The sequence below is a fragment of the Petromyzon marinus genome, unplaced genomic scaffold (assembly GCF_048934315.1).
Source record: "Petromyzon marinus isolate PM22_M1 ecotype Great Lakes invasive population unplaced genomic scaffold, UKy_Petmar_22M1.pri1.0 PM_Scaffold_29, whole genome shotgun sequence".
NCBI lineage: Eukaryota > Metazoa > Chordata > Hyperoartia > Petromyzontiformes > Petromyzontidae > Petromyzon > Petromyzon marinus.
Genome location: NW_027423268.1, coordinates 1 through 16,684, shown reverse-complemented (window position 1 = coordinate 16,684; position 16,684 = coordinate 1). Strand labels below are relative to the sequence as shown.

General features: G+C 43.8%; 1 protein-coding gene across 1 annotated transcript; it reads right to left on the bottom strand.

Moving 5' to 3' along the window:
- Positions 1-784: 784 nt before the first annotated feature.
- On the bottom strand, positions 785-11,550 carry LOC142923108 (uncharacterized). Its single transcript, XM_076064035.1, has 9 exons — positions 9,815-11,550; positions 5,803-5,939; positions 5,523-5,648; positions 5,045-5,180; positions 4,019-4,100; positions 3,382-3,554; positions 2,910-2,970; positions 2,606-2,723; positions 785-1,958 (listed from the first exon to the last, which is right to left on the bottom strand). Exons 2-9 carry the CDS (start codon positions 5,937-5,939, stop codon positions 1,004-1,006), a joined length of 1,788 nt encoding a protein of 595 aa, XP_075920150.1. The 5' UTR covers positions 9,815-11,550; the 3' UTR covers positions 785-1,003.
- Positions 11,551-16,684: the final 5,134 nt, after the last annotated feature.

Sequence of the window (16,684 nt, the reverse complement as noted above, 5' to 3'; positions counted from 1 at the left end):
TATATTCATATCCATATCTCCGGTCTTTTACTCCCAGCCTTACACACTACCATCACTAGGAAATTTGACGTGCAATGTTTCAATCGTGCAAATTTGTCCCCCATCCCACTCTCCCCCGCCCCCCGCCGCCCCCCCCCCCATCCGTTGTACATGAGTACCATGGCCAGGAGCTTCAATAATCTCTGTCCCCCAACACTCACCCCCCTCCCTACCCTGCATCCGTCCTCCCTGGCTCCTCCCCCCTTCTTACCATTTATAATCGCTTGTCACAAATAGCTCTCTCTACTCACCATAGTATTTTTTACTGTGGCTGTTCCACCTGATGACGGAAGCTTGTGTTGCCTCCGAAACGTCGTGATTTGATTTAGTTGTTTTCATTGTTTTTTTACTTTTTACCAACGTGACTTTACCGAAGGAACCAGAGTATACTTAACAATATTAAAACATTTAATTCCCACTCACAACCAACATCAGTGATGATAATCTGAATGGGTCCTGGGCCTCTCCTAGGTCAACTCGGCCTCAAATGAGTACCTGGTGCGGTGTGTGTAAACATCGCTACTGTTGAGTCAAAGGCGACCTTCATAAACGCTGTGAAGGCAGGCCATACAGGGGATCGTTGTCGTGTATGTTTTTGTGTGAGTGCGCTTACATGCCCCCTTGTGTGTGAAATTGTTGGGATCCATTATGCGCCTTCTGACAAACAAGCCAGCATCATCGGGAATCAAGGCAAGTTAAGTTAAAACTGATTTTTCTTTCTATTTACCAACATTTATTTGGTATGTTATGTATAATATAGTATTTATTACAGTATAAAATGCAAATGTACAATATTTTTATGAGTTTAACAATGTTTCCCTTTTAAAAACGGTAAAACAATTTATAGCAATGAGTTATGTGCATTTAAATATAATACATTTTTGACGACCGTCTTATAAACCGTTCGACTTATGAACAGGTGATAAGTCGAGGGCTGCCCATATATTTGACAATATTAAAACATTTAATCCCCCTCAACACTTCCCCCACAACAACAGACGAACTTAATAAGAGCGCGTCCGAACCGATGCAATCTCTTGCGGATGGTTGGTGATTGGGATTTGGGGACCTCAATATTTTTTTCTGCACTGTCCATGTCACTCTGTACCATGGCTTTCATTTGTTCAGCATCGTGAGGCTTAGAGTCTGCCTTAACCGTGCTCTCGGACTCCAGGAGAGGGTTAACAGTGTCGTCTGCGTTTATAGGCAGAGGCAATATGGAGCCCATGCTCGTCTCGGCTCCATTTTGGGTCGCCTCATCGACTGCCTCAATTGAAATATGAAATTCCTCAATATCCAGAGGCTTGATGTCCGCATCAATTCTGGTCTCCGACTCTGGGAGGGGGTCAGCAATTGATGCTGTCGAAGACACAGCAGTGTTCACATCTTCCACCTGAATGCTGCATTTTGTGGTGGATGTTGAGCTAGTGGCTGTAGGCATCTCCACATCCAAAATGGTTCCGGCGCTTAATGCAACAGAAGCAGAAGCCAGGAAGGCGTCAGTCCTTGGCTCAATTAAGGGGACTGCAACGGCGGCTGGAGATGGAAGGAAAGTGGCAGTGGACACCTTAGTGGCCAAAATGGGAATTGCCACTCCGGAAGAGCTGCTGCAAAATGATTCGACTGGAATTTGGCCAGGAGAAGTAAGTTGTGGAATTGAGGGAAGGTGGCAAGGTGCTGGAGCCGGGATGAAGAAGTTGTTGGGGTCCGAATCCAGCCAGCATAATTTGTAGGGGTCCATTGTCTTGGAAGGGATGTTGTAGGGGTCCAGAATAGGGAAGGACTTGGTTGCAGGAGCCAGATGGGAGTTGATCTTGCATGCTGGTGCCTGGTGAAGTCCAGGTGGTGGAGCTGGAGCTGCACTCATCCATGGGTGCTTGAGAGCACTTTTCGGAGTTAGACGGTCATTTGGGTTCCAGCTGAAAACAAAGAGACAAGTACCGATGAGAAGATCAGCAAAATATACATACCCAAATTACACATTATAGTGATACAATAAACTTACATCCACTTGATAAAGTATCTAAGGGTTTGCAGGTATGTGAAGATAGGTATGGTAAGTCCACGCTCAAAGTGTGCGTACACAATGTGTTATCGCTAAAGTAAAGTTCTTCCATTCGGGTACGGGCTTTCTGAGCGGTTCATGACAAACAACTTTATTCAGCTGCATGGCTGAGCAGTATAGGAATTCTAGGTATATGCGCGGAATAATATAATAGTACGTGGTGGCGTACCCTTATCACAGTTTTTTTTTCTCGCCATGGGATGACTGCAAGCTAATTTTATAGTGAAAATGTGCAAATGTGCATGGTTTTTATTTGTTTATCTCTGTAATGTGTAAACGGTAATTCCTCACTAAATGCATTTTTTCTTAATACAGAACATCTATTAGCGCGTTAAATGAGGATACAGTACTGCATTTGCCCTTTCATTCTTTACCTAGTTTCTTCTGCAGAGAGATGCAAGATAGCTGTACATTGCAAAGGGGATGCATATTCCCTTATGATATAGAAATTTACTGGAATTTTGTTACAGTTGAGGGAAACTCAAAGAGTGGGACACTCACCATAGGATGGAGCTGATGAAGTCCAGGAACAATGGGTCTCTCGTTTTCAGAAACTCCTTGAGCGGGCAACACTGAGGGGTCTCCTGCAGACATTCCTTGGTCAGTTGCCCAAAGAAGTCTGCAGTGGGTACAATCGCAAACGATGTCATGCATTAAAATATTATTCATGTGCACAAGGCTGTGATGTACAATGAAGGCTGTGAAGGACGTGGGGAAACAACCCAACTTTCACGTAATTGTGCAGCCAGACGAGTGATGTTATAACACCTAATCGCATATTAAAAATAAAATTTGCAGTACTCACAGAAATACCGAGGACCGTCTGGTGCAGCGTGCAGCATCTCAAAGGGTGGTGTTCCCACAATCTGAAAATAAACGATACATTTGATCTCATGTCACTGGCAAGTTAAGAGGCGTTTTCTGTACGTACTTACATACATGGTTCGTATCATATTGATTAAATTATTCATTATTGAGTAATCACTTGATTTCACGTAACATGAAGCTGTTTAAAATTGAATTTGTACTCAAAGTCAAATGAGCATTGAGGCAGTGATCATAGCCTGGCTGCAGCCCTGAGTCAGTGGTAAAACTCCATTCATACGTCACAGGTGAATATATCTCTATGACAACTAATGTCGACTTCCATAAAAAAGTAGTACTCATTTTATCGACACTGTAGGGCTGAATAAACCCCAACCAGATTTAAACCCTAACCAGATTTAAACCCACAATCTTTCGCTAATAAATATACAAAATTATAAAATTAATGTTACCTTTGTGATGCCAGCGATCTCCTGACTCTCGCTGCTCATTGACATCAGTCGTTTGCCGACAGATATCTCAGCTAGTATGCACCCGGCAGCCCACATGTCAATTGATGTTCCAAACGGCTGGCCCAGCAAGACTTCGGGAGCGTTGTATCCGGGCGTCCCAAAGAAATCATCGGCTGGAGAAAAATAAAAAATACAATATTGCTTAGGTGGCCTGTAGGAGTCATAGTTTCACTAAAAGAATCCCCAATGTGTTCGCACCCTGTCCTGCATGATATGTGACAGTTTTCAAGTTTCAAGTTTTCATTTATTAGGTATAGCCCTGTGAGCCATGCGGCTCTTAAGTCGGGTGCAACCGCAACAAACAGAATATGACAGGACGTGATTTTACACGGAAGTGGACATTCCCAATGCACGGTTGTGAATTGGAGGTCGTAAGGAGTTGTGAGCATTCCCTTAATACCTCGTGTGGAGCTACCATGCGCAGGCATCACTGCGTGATGCCTGTTCACATCCGCATCGTTCACGCAATTTGCATTAACGACGCTATATAAAACACAAAATTATTCCAGATAACAGGATCTGTAGGAATATTTAGAAATGTGATGATGTGTATAAATGTATATAAAGTGTAACTTACGAAATTCATATTCAAAAAAACTTCCTCCGAAGTCGGCCAATCGGATGGCTGCCGTGTGGTGATCTTTCACCAAGATGTTTTCCTGAAAAAATTAAGAAAACGGACGCATTATTTGTATTGTATTTAACCAAATGAGAGTCCATTAAGATGATTCCTGTCTGTATGGAAGAATGGCGTTCATTTTGTGCACTGTACATCTAACGTTATAAGTGTAAATGAATTATTTCTCGAGTCGGAAGCAGGGGGATCAATAACTCTCGTAAAGATGATCCAATACAACATCTTGTACTGAAGTTGGTCATGAAAACAAAACACTTATAATGGGAAGAATTGACATGGCGACTCTTCTCATCGGCGCGAACGGAGTTGTTCCGCAATTCAGGATGGTAAAAAAGAAAAACCTGAATAATTACGTACAAGAATGAAAATAGGGTCACGGATAATTGGTGTTTCTGTGGACTCTACAGCTGCCATGGATAATGGGAGTCATAGGTAATATGATCACGGATAAGAGCTCTTCTGTATGAGGCAGCTGTGATGGGAATTCAACTGGCCACCACGTGGCAAAGAGCTACAGGTGCATGAGGCGCATACACTGCTCGATATGTTTAAAAGATCACCGTAAAGGTGCAGGCCTGCAATTATTTGCTCACCCCTCTACTTCCAGAAAGGCCTCCATCATTGAGTAGGTCGAGAGAGCTACTTAAATGGTTTTGGGCTACTCGTATACACAGCCAAATGTCTCAAAAGTGGTCGGAGTACCCACACTTTACGCCACCACTTGTGACTTTGTGATGAACTGTGTTGTACTTATTTATCCTTCTGGGTGTATAGAGGTGGTGGGTGGGTGGGTGGTTGGAGAGTTGGGATTTCAGAACCTGTCCACTGTTGCAATTGCCAAGCCGGGAGATCAAATTGAATCGATTCCCTCTGGGTTTAAAGTCTAGTGTGCTACCCATGACACCATGGCAGCGTCCCTTAGACCTGCTTAATTCCTCTAAAAGAAATGTAATGATAAACCCTTACCAGCTTGAGGTCCCCATGGACTACGCCGTTCTTCTTCAGGAAGGCCAGCACTTCCATCAGGGATCGGGCGTATCTCTTGACGGAGGACAGAGTAAATGCTCCGTTCGAGTTCACCACGTCAAAGAGGCTGCCCGCGCTGACAACGGAAAACGCACAACACACAGAGTGCAGGATGGTTAATTAAACACAGCATCAAGCACAAAGGCACCAGCACATCCACACATGCACGGCAAGTCCTAGAACACTAAAAGTGAGGTAAGACATTCGAGGTGTAACAATGCATGGAATACGTGCTGACTGCAGATAGTTGTTTTCTTTTTTGCAAAACTTGGTTACGAAATGGTTAATGCATCTGCTTCTTAACAATGCAGTGTAGCATAGCTAAGGATTGAGCACTGATCGAGATGAAGCAGCTGCCAAGCTTGTAGTTTTACACATCCTGTAAGTGTCACGCTTGTAATGGACTTAGTGTTCTTACTTGATGTAGTCCAACACGAGATAATGGTAATCTCCCACGACGAAGTTTTCCTCAAGCCGGATGATGCTTTTGTGTCTCAACATCTTGAGGAAGCCAGCCTCGTTATATACTTCCGCGTCCGTGACGCTGCGTGAAGAAATACAAACACTTCTGAGAATGTCGAAAATAGGATCATCATTAAAATAGAATTCTTCATGTCGAGGTAGGCACACGTGAGTTTGTGTTGCAGGAAAACTTTTCAGTGAAGATTGTGATGCACAATCATGACTTGGTCTCTCACCTTAATGTGGAGTCAATCATCTTGAGGGCCATCTCCTTGTGGTTCCTGTGGTCCCAGCATCTGAACACCTGGCCAAATGTTCCTTCACCCAGTTTTTCCAAAACCGCATAGCGATTGTTGAGGAGATTTGTCGCCATCTGGTCAAGAGGGAGTGGTGCAGAAGAGTGCAAGCAATCAGTACAAGTGGCCGTTTTGACAGTAGTTTCCTAACTCCTCATTACTCTTTAAATTGAAATTAGTTTCAATAAAAAAAAATCCACATGGGGTTAACTCAACCCGGCATGCCCCTTGGGTTCATTAAATAGGTTCGACTTTTTCAGTCGCTCAAACGGTGCTGGACAATTGTTGCACCCAGTCTCTTCAAATGTAAGTAAGTACAGCCCTGCAATTGCTTGCTCATACAGCTTATGGTGAAAGGGCCTCCACGAGAGGGATCTCTATAGAGTAGTCTATCTGCTCTTTCCCCCTAATGAGACGTATTGATAGAGGTGGGAGTCGCCACACTCGACCACATCACACACGACTTGCTGCCAAACTACCACCTGTGGTGTAACATTTTCACTTCTGGGTGAACATTAAATACACCCAAGAGGAGGACATCCGTGGAGATGGAGCAATGAAATCAGCTCGTTTTTAGATACTAGATGGATTGTTGCATCAAAGGACTTGTGGGAGATGGTAAAGGCTTATCAGGCCTTCATCCACCAATGAATTGATCATGTTTGATGATAGCCTTTATTTCCTGCTTGCATACATTCAGCAAGTTCACAACATTTCTCTCCCTTATCTACTCCTCTCATATCGCTAAATAGGTATCTTAAGTTTGGATATTTTGTCAACTCTCTTTTATAGTTATTTCTTGCCTATATATCTCATTCATACTATGTCTCTTGGCTACAACTCCTTACACCTCTAAATCTTATTTGTATCTAGTTTTATCTAATTGTACGACTTAATTTTGTCCGTATCTCATATCATATCCCTACATGTCTTTGTCTTGTTTGTGTCCTAATTTCATCTCTCTGCATCACCTATGTAGGTGTGATACACACGTGATAAAGCTAAATCACAGGCATAGGTATGCAGTACAGACAGGAAAAAGAGCTTCATAGCTCACCGGATTTCTCCAGCATAAATAAAGATTCTGATATCTTTGATTTGAAGCTTTCGTTACTGCAGGAATCCATACTCTCTGGTTCTTTCGGTAAAAGTCATGTAGATAGTAAAAAAAATAATGAAAGAAATCACGACGTTTCGGTCGCAACACAAGCGGCCGTCTTCAGGTGAGAAAAAATATCTGCTGTTGTGGTTTTATATAGGCACGGGGAGGAGGAGTTTGGCTGTAGAGAGGGGGAGGGTTTGTGGTGTGCATGGACGTGTAGGGCTGTAGAAATTAGCAAGTAAATTGACTTGTAGTCATCGGACAACAAGACACACGGGTGGGTGAGTGAAAATCAGAGAAGATGGATTCAGATTGAGCAATCATTGGAAGGATGTGATCAACTACGTTATATTTTAACTGCTATGATTTTCACTCACCCACCCGTGTCTTGTTGTCCGATGACTACAAGTCAATTTACTTGCTAATTTCTCCAGCCCCACCCGTCCATGCACACCACAAACCCTCCCCCTCTCCCCTGTGAACCTCTACAGCCAAACTCCTCCTCCCCCCCCCCGTGCCTAACCCCTACAGCCAAACTCCCCCCCCCCCGTGCCTAACCCCTACAGGCAAACTCCCCCCCCCCCCCCGTGCCTAACCCCTACAGGCAAACTCCCCCCCCCCCCGTGCCTAACCCCTACAGGCAAACCCCCCCCCCCCGTGCCTAACCCTACAGCCAAACTCCCCCCCCCCCCCGTGCCTAACCCTACAGGCAAACTCCTCCCCCCACCCCCCGTGCCTAACCCCTACAGCCAAACTCCTCCCCCCACCCCCCGTGCCTAACCCCTACAGGCAAACTCCTCCTCCCCGTGCCTATATAAAACCGCAACAGCAGATAATTATTCTCACCTGAAGACGGCCGCTTGTGTTGCGACCGAAACAGTTCGAAACTAGTAATTTTGGTCTATATAACAGCTTTATGTCTTCCTTAATAAATAAAACAGGTCCCTGCAGGGTGGGCTGGTAGGAACATTGGAATTTTGCGCAATTTTATTACACCCAACAGCACGAGATTTCACTTCGTTAAAGTATTGAAAGGGGACGGACGGACACATTAATCTATTGCAGGCTGGTACACTCAGTTTACAACTTCGTTCCTACCAGTATCAGATAACGTATAGTGTAGTGTGTAGTGTATAGTGTAGTGTATAGTGTAGTGTAGGTAAATTGTAGCATCCAAACTATGAAGAAAAGTGCGCTTGGGTAGGACACGTGGCTAGGAGGGATGTCGATATTTAAGATAAGTCGTTGTTTAAGATAAGTCGATGTTTAAGATAAGTAAATGTTTAAGATAAATCGATGTTTAAAATAAGTCGATGTTTAAGAGAAGTCGATGTTTAAGATAAGTCGATGTTTAAGATAAGTCAATGATTAAGATAAGTCGATGTTTAAGATAAGTCCATGTTGAAGATAAGTCGATGTTTAAGATAAGTTGATGTTCAAGATAAGTAAATGTTTAAGATAAGTCGATGTTTAAGATAAGTCGATGTTTAAGATAAGTCGATGTTCAAGATAAGTAAATGTTTAAGATAAATCGATGTTTAAGATAAGTAGATGTTTAAGATAAGTCAATGATTAAGATAAGTGGATGTTTAAGATAAGTAAATGTTTAAGATAAGTCGATGTTAAGATAAGTCAATGTTCAAGATAAGTCGATGTTTAAGATAAGTCGATGTTCAAGATAAGTAAATTTTTAAGAAAAGTCGATGTTTAAGATAAATCGATGTTTAAGATAAGTCGATGTTTAAGTAAATGTTTAAGATAAGTCGATGTTTAAGATAAGTAAATGTTTAAAATAAATTGATGTTTAAGATAAGTAGATGTTTAAGATAAGTCAATGATTAAGATAAATCGATGTTTAAGATAAGTAAATGTTTAAGATAAGTGGATGTTTAAGCTAAGTTGATGTTTAAGTAAATGTTTAAGATAAGTCGATGTTTAAGATAAATCGATGTTTAAAATAAGTCGATGTTTAAGATAAGTAAATGTTGAAGATAGGTCGATGTGTAACATAAGTCGATGTTTAAGATAAATCGATGTTTAAAATAAGTCGATGTTTATGATAAGTCGATGTTTAAGATAAGTCGATGTTTAAGATGAATCGATGCTTAAAATAAGTCGATGTTTATGATAAGTGGATGTTTAAGATAAGTCGATGTTTAAGATGAATCGATGCTTAAAATAAGTCGATGTTTAAGATAAGTCGATGGTTAAGAATAAATCGATGTTTAAGATAAGTCGATGTTTAAGTGGATGTTTAAGATAAGTAAATGTTTAAGATAAGTCGATGTTTAAGATAAGTCGATGTTAAAGATAAGTAAATGTTTAAGGTAAGTCGATGTTTAAGTGGATGTTTAAGATAAGATAAGTCGATGTTTAAGATAAGTCGATGTTTAAGTCAATGTTTAAGATAAGTAAATGTTTAAGATAAGTGGATGTTTAAGATAAGTCGATGTTAAAGATAAGTAAATGTTTAAGATAAGTCGATGTTTAAGATAAGTCGATGTTTAAGACAAGTCGATGTATTAGATAAGTCAATGATTAAGATCAGTCGATGTTAAGATAAGTCGATGTTCAAGATAAGTCGATGTTTAAGATAAGTCGATGTTCAAGATAAGTACATTTTTAAGAAAAGTCGATGTTTAAGATAAATCGATGTTTAAGATAAGTAAATGTTTAAGATAAGTCAATGATTAAGATAAGTCGATAATTAAGATAAGTAAATGTTTAAGAACAGCACGAGATTTCACTTCGTTAAAGTATTGAAAGGGGACGGACGGACACATGAATCTATTGCAGGCTGGTACACTCAGTTTACAACTTCGTTCCTACCAGTATAAAATAGATTCTTACCTTGCGTTGAGAAAAACAAAAATATCTTGAAGTTTGGAGACGCGATTCTGCTGCTCGCGGCCGTCGTGGGAGCCCAATCGCGTAGAAGTGAAGTCGCCCCGCCCACGTAATGACGCTACGCTGCCCAGCCCCTCCCCCTTCCGGCGTAGCCACGCCCCCTCCAAACTGTGGCCCCGCCCTCCCACGCCACTCTCCCAACACGGCCCCGCCCCTATGTCTCTCCCACTGTCACGGCTTCTGTACATAGACGCCCGCGTTCTGTATAAATATATTTCCCCAACTCTGTACATTTGTAAATATATACACGGAGTGAAACATTTCTGAACATCGATTTTAATGTATTTAATTCAGTGAATGCAGTGTGAACTGAAATATAGCTTTTGTGTTATGGTCGAAACGTGAGAATTTTTATTGTTTTTTATATATTTTATTATTTTATTGTTTCCCTTCAACGTGACTTTACCGAAAGAGCTAAGATTATGAAATATAGCTATTAATATGTATATCCCTGCTAACAGCGTCAGTTATATTTTAAAAATATGTAATGATAATATAACTTTTTTGCGAATGTTTTTATTATTGTGTTAGAGTTATACCAGCGATAATTGATCGAAATTATATGCGATATGAAGAAGGGCCATTTCGCAGACTATCCGTTTTCCTTTTCAGCGGTGTTAATGGCGAGTGTGTTGAGTTTTGTTTCGTGTTCGTTTTTGTTTGGCTGTTTTTGCTATAATTTCTATTTTCTGCACCGTTGTACATGTACATGTTTTCACTCTATCGCTTTTGTCATGTTGGTGACCCAGGTCTTGCGCTCTTCTCACCTGGTGAGCCTAAACGTCAAACCCAATCAACGAATCGTTCATTCTTTACACATCGATAGACACCCCTGTATCTTGTTCAACTTTTCCATACCTTAATTTTGTAACCTAATTACGATCCAAACTTGATTTGAAGCTTTCGTGACTGCAGGAATGACTCTTTGGTTCTTTCGGTAAAGTCACGTAGAAAGAAAATAAAATAAACAATAGAATGACATTTCGAGTCCTATTCGGCCGTCTGAAATGCTTTCTTTACGATATTAGGAAACCACTGGTGATATGCACTTTTAAATCTAGATTAAAAACTAACTTATAAAAAAATTGTGTTTAGTTTGTCCTTCCCCCGCATCTCCAATTAGCACGGTTGAATGCAGACGGTGCGAAATAAGTTCAACAACAACCTCCATTCGTCACTCCGTGGCGGTGACATCACCACGGTGATTATGCCAGGCGAAGTGCACTTTAAAGTGAGGCGACTGGCCGATGCACCACCTGTGCACCCAACTGTGCCCACCTACTATGTTTAGCCACCTGGCGCTTGCTCGGGTTGGTGAGCGTCGCTCCATAGCCCTCCGTTCATGCTGAAGGGCAACTGCCTCCAACTACCCAGTAGCGTCCTTCACAAGCCTCCTCCACAGAGGCCGATCTTGACACCGCTGGTACCAGTCATCGGAAAGCACACTTAGCTCTACATCCTCTTGTACCACATGATTACATCTCTTCTCGAGCCCCTGCCACGTCCATTTGGCCCCCTCTATCTGGCTAAACAAAAGCTATTTAGGCATGCGGTGGCTGTACATGCAGGCTCTATAACCCAGCCAACGCAGCCTTGCCTGCCGGAGCTCACCGATTAACTTTGTCGAGCTCTTTCAAGGATTTGTGAGGTCCTCACACAATCCAGCCTGGCTAAACCCAGGATGGATCGTAGGCATGCCAGCCTGAATGTATCTTACTGGCGAAGATGTTCCATTGGGGGGGGGGGGTCCGCTTTTCCGCAAGAATACAGGGCATGACGGTGGCCGTGAATACCCGAGGCTTCATGTGGAGCAACAGACCAGGAAGCTTCCACACAGCTTTACCCAGCCGATGAACAGATGCCACTCGACTGATTCGGAGACTTTGGTATCAAATCGGAGCTGGTCATAAGCACACTGACCAGGTATGGAAAACTCTCCACTCTCTCGGCAACTGCCCCATCACCAATCGGGAGTTGAGGGGGTGGAGTGTTTGATGGCACAAAATACCCAGCCAGGTGCTTAGTTTTGGTGGGGCTGATGGTAAGTTTATAGCACGCTCCAGGTCTAGCAGCAGCGCTTCCAACTTCTTCTAAGTGAACAGCAATCACTAGATCATCAGCATAATGATTGTGAGCAGTCAGGGACTCCAAAAGCATGAAGAAAAAAGTTCAACATTCATTACCACTCCCCACCTTAAACACCTACACACACAGCGACAAAAGACACGTTTGACAAAGTCCCTCCTGCAGGTGAGAAGGCTTAAAAACGTGAAACCAAATTTATTTTTACATCATTTCTTTGCGGTCTACTTGTCAGCACCACAACATCCATGTGGGAACAAGTCATTAAACTGGTAATGCAGGGGGTGCAGGGTTATCAAAAAAGCTTGCGCTTATGTGTGCACATGTGAGTGCTAACATCTATGTTCATGTGATTCTGTTAGAGTGCATGGGCATTGCACGTGTGAAAACTTATTAATTACACGCGCAGGACATGAGTTTCTCATTATTTGATGGAAAGTATTAAAGCTGGTTTATCACTCATTTTGCTGGTGATGCTCAATGTAGCTAGCTGTAGCTGGTATTATCAGCTGTTAATGATAATGTGAGATGATGTTGGTGACACTGGGTGTGTTTTGGGGTGTTGCCGTTGAGTCTGGGTGTTACTGGCCACACAGGGTACTTGTATCCGTGTGTTGTTAACGTCGCAGTTACAGGAGACCCTGTGTGACTCGAGCAGTTGGTATAAACTACGCGTCTTATTTGTACTCTGGTAGACTTTACGAGTTGCTGTGAACTGTGTTGTTAGAATTTACTGGCCGAACAGATGTCGCTATCAACTCCCATGTATTGTTAGATACTCCAGTTGACTCGGTGTTGCTGTTAACTGCGTGTTGTTCGAATTCGCCAGTTGATCCTGGATGTTGCTGTTAATTGCGTTTGTTGTTGATGTCGCCTCGTATCAATGGGAGACGTTTGTTGTCCGCCCTGCACCAATGCCAGTTCACTCCCCTCCAGGACTCTCACCGCCTCTCTTCACATCTTCATTTTTTCGGCCACGCCTGCCGGAAGCCTCCCCTGCATCACGGAGAAGTGAGCAACCGCGGGTCGCACTGGGATGAAAAGTGGAACACTCCCGACCCACATGCCGGCCGCTCAATATAGGACCACAGAGCTTGAGCAATTGTTGGCACTGGTTCTGGCTATTTACCCCGCTTGTCTGTGTATTATCATGCCTCCACGCGAAAACTGCATGTGTTACAAATTCTACCACGTTTATAGATGGAATTTTCATGCAAGATGCTAAATACATGCAGAATATTATTATTTTTAAGATGTGGAGGGACACACACACATGGAAATGCAAGCATCAGGATTTGAGGACACAGATAGTGACCAGTGAATAAATTAAGAGAACAGCCGCCATTGAGTGATGTGACCGTAGCAGCTGTGCCAGGCTAGGTGCATTTTGAGATTATGGAACACAAAATCACCCACATGGAGATATGCAGACATGTGCTTGGCACAGAGGCACATGAAAACGAATGGTTCTTCAGAAATATTATCTGGCGGGCTACAAAAAGTTAGCGATGTAATATCACGTGCCACGCGTACATGTTACGTCACATGACTTATTTACGTCATAATGTCAGCTATGTGACAGCTAATCACCATAGTTTGTCTCCAACTCTCATCCCTATCTCTTGTATATCACTTTTCATCTCACTAACCTGTATCTACAGGTTTCCACAGTTGATTCAGGTTTGGTTTGTGCGATTTCACGTATATGCGACTTACCTATTTCTCCACAAAATTCGCTACATGTCTTTTGAACTCACTCTATATGCCACTTTGCGGTCAGATGTGACACAACATTGCATGTGTACGTATATACTACTCGGCAGGACGCTGTCTTGTGCGGTTTCACTTTGTGTGCCCTTTTTTTTGGAACGTATCCACCGCATAAAGTGAGGGAAACCTGTATTTATACCTCGGCAGGCCACTACAAAAGCCTTCACGGGCCAGATGTGCCAGTGGGAGAACCATGTGTGATGACATGTGCTATAACGCATCGGTGACACACCGACACGCATGGTAACAATGCTACAGGGGGGCACGTGAAGACACAAGCAGACACGAAGTACCACTGACACAAAGCAACACTGTTGACACCGTTGACACTGAGACACACAAAGGCAAGCAGATGCATGTGCAGACACAAAGGCATACGTATACACAGGAACATACGTGAAAATGCACGGAACCGTGATCTATGATCTAAAGGAAGATGCAGCATGCGTAGTGACACGGAGGGACATGGGGACATGCGGGGAACTAACCGAGAGAAGGTGGGACATTACAGAGACATGTGCGTACACATTTAGACATGTGGCGACCCACAGGGACACACAAGGACACGTGGGGTAAACATTTAGATATGCAAGGTCCGACGCGGACACAAAAGACACGTGAATGCACGTAGGGCGACGTAGGTGATGGGAGAGGGATCTCCAACCGGCCACTGTGTCCCTGCATGTACGTCATGCCCCGTGCCGATCCTCTGAAGACTGTACGACCACCTTGCCCCCGCCCGCACAACTTATGCTGCACAAACACACAACGGATACACGCAAATGTGTACTCAACATCAAACACACACCACACAATGTGCATTCATGCGCACAACAGACACCACGCACACGACACAAAAAGCACGCGGAGCACAAAGATTTAACACAATGCGCAATGCACTACACGACGTGTATCGTGGTAATGGTGGTGGGAATGAAGATGATGTTGACAGTGGTACCAATGAATGTGGTTATGATGGTGGTGACGGCATTAATCATGGTGTTAATGACGTTAAAGGTGAAGGCAACACTGGTTACAGAGATGATGGTAATGGTGTTGATGGTGACGGTAACGGTGATGGTGATGAATATGGTGGTTATGACAGTGATCATGGTAGCGGTAATGGTGTTAAAAGTAGTGGAGATAATACTTTAGTTGTAGGGGTGATGGTTGTGTTATTGATGGTGATGGTGATGACAATGATAGTGGTGATGATGGTGATGAATATGGGAGTTATGATAGTGATGTTGGTAGCAGTGATGGTCATGATGGTGATGATGGTAGCTGTAATGGTGTTGATGGTAGTGGTGATGATGATAAAACTGTAATATTAGGGGTGGTGATGGTGTGATGACAATGGTAGTGGTGGTTATGATGGCGACGATGATGATAGCGGTGATGTTAAGTACGTACGCACCTTGTCCTGCCGAGTCGTGTGTCTGTTCTGATCTCTTCCTCGAGAGCACCCGGCTGGAACAGGGAACAACTCGCTCACTCGCCCACTCAAACTCGCTCACATTGACCTTCACATACCCACCCTCACACTCACACATTGACCTTACCTGTGAAGATGTGTGTGTGTGTGCGTATCTATGAAGATGTGCGTTTTTCCCACGATGATGTACATGTGCGCGTGTCTGTGTACCTGTGAAGATGTGGATGTGCACGTATGTACTTGTGAAGATGTGTGTGTACCTGTGAAGATGTGAGCGTCGGCCTCCGTGTACTCATGGGGGGTGAAGTCATCTGGCACGAGTGGTGGCGCTGGCAATGAGTCCGAGTCCGCGCGCTGCCTTTTCCCTCCGACCTCCGTGACCTCGGCTGCCCCCGGTGCCTCTCTACGTGTGGCACCCTGCCCATGGAAAGGGGTAAGGGAGAGGCCGAACGAGAGAGAATGAAGGCAACACAGTGGGAGGGGGTGGGGAGGGGAGAGCGGCAGTGGGGAGGTATTCTGGTTTGTGTCGGATTTTTGTCTTTTCCCCCAATGTTATCCCCACGATGCTACCAGCATCAAGTCACGAGTCACAGGATAGGGTATCGATTCGTTAACCCTCGTCGAGTTATCACCAGCGCACCAGGGAAAGAAAAAACAGTTTATTTCATTATTATTTACTCCTTACCTTTCTTATGCGATTCCCTGTGCACTTTATTTTTCATGCGGTTGCAATTTATTTTGCTCAGTCGGTGTAAGCCGCCGAGTTCGCGACGGGTTTCTTTTTACATTTGTATTGCTCTATGCCCATGTACCATTCCCATTCCGCTGTGATGCGCACCGATGCCCACTTTATTGACGGCAAAAATTTGCACGCCACGACGTAATTCGCTGAAACACATGCAGAATGTTCACAAGAATAACGCATCTGAATTCGTATGCAATTTTGTAAGCAATGTCTACCCCAACACAGGCTGGTGTTCAGATGGAATGGGAAAGGGCAGCAGTGAGTGGGGAGGGGGTGGGTGGGTGGGGACTTAAGGGCACCAGGAGGGGCCGGGTCCCACGAAGCCCAGTCACAAACGCAAGGCCCGGGGGTGCAGGTCCTGCAACAGGTTCCCAGTTCATACTCTTTGGTTCTATTCGGTAAAGTCACGTAGGTAAAAAATAAAACAACAAAAATCACGACGTTTCGGCCACAACACAAGCGGTCGAAACGTCGAGTTTTTTGTTGTTTAATTTTTTACCTACGTGACTTTACCGAATAGAACCAAAGAGTATGGATCCTTGCAGTCACGAAAGCTTCAAATCTAGGTTCCCAGTTCCCCCATTGGCCGTGGAAACGCCGGAGCGCGAGTGAGCGGGGCGCACCTGTTTCTGCTCTCGCACAGTCGGTACGGCGACCGGCTCCTCTTGAGGGCGCTCCACCTTCATATTCTTCTCCGCTGCAGACACGGGGATCCGTCACTCATGGCGCGTGCGTGCAGTAGTGTGCTGGTTAATGCACTGCAAACCCAGTGACCTGATTT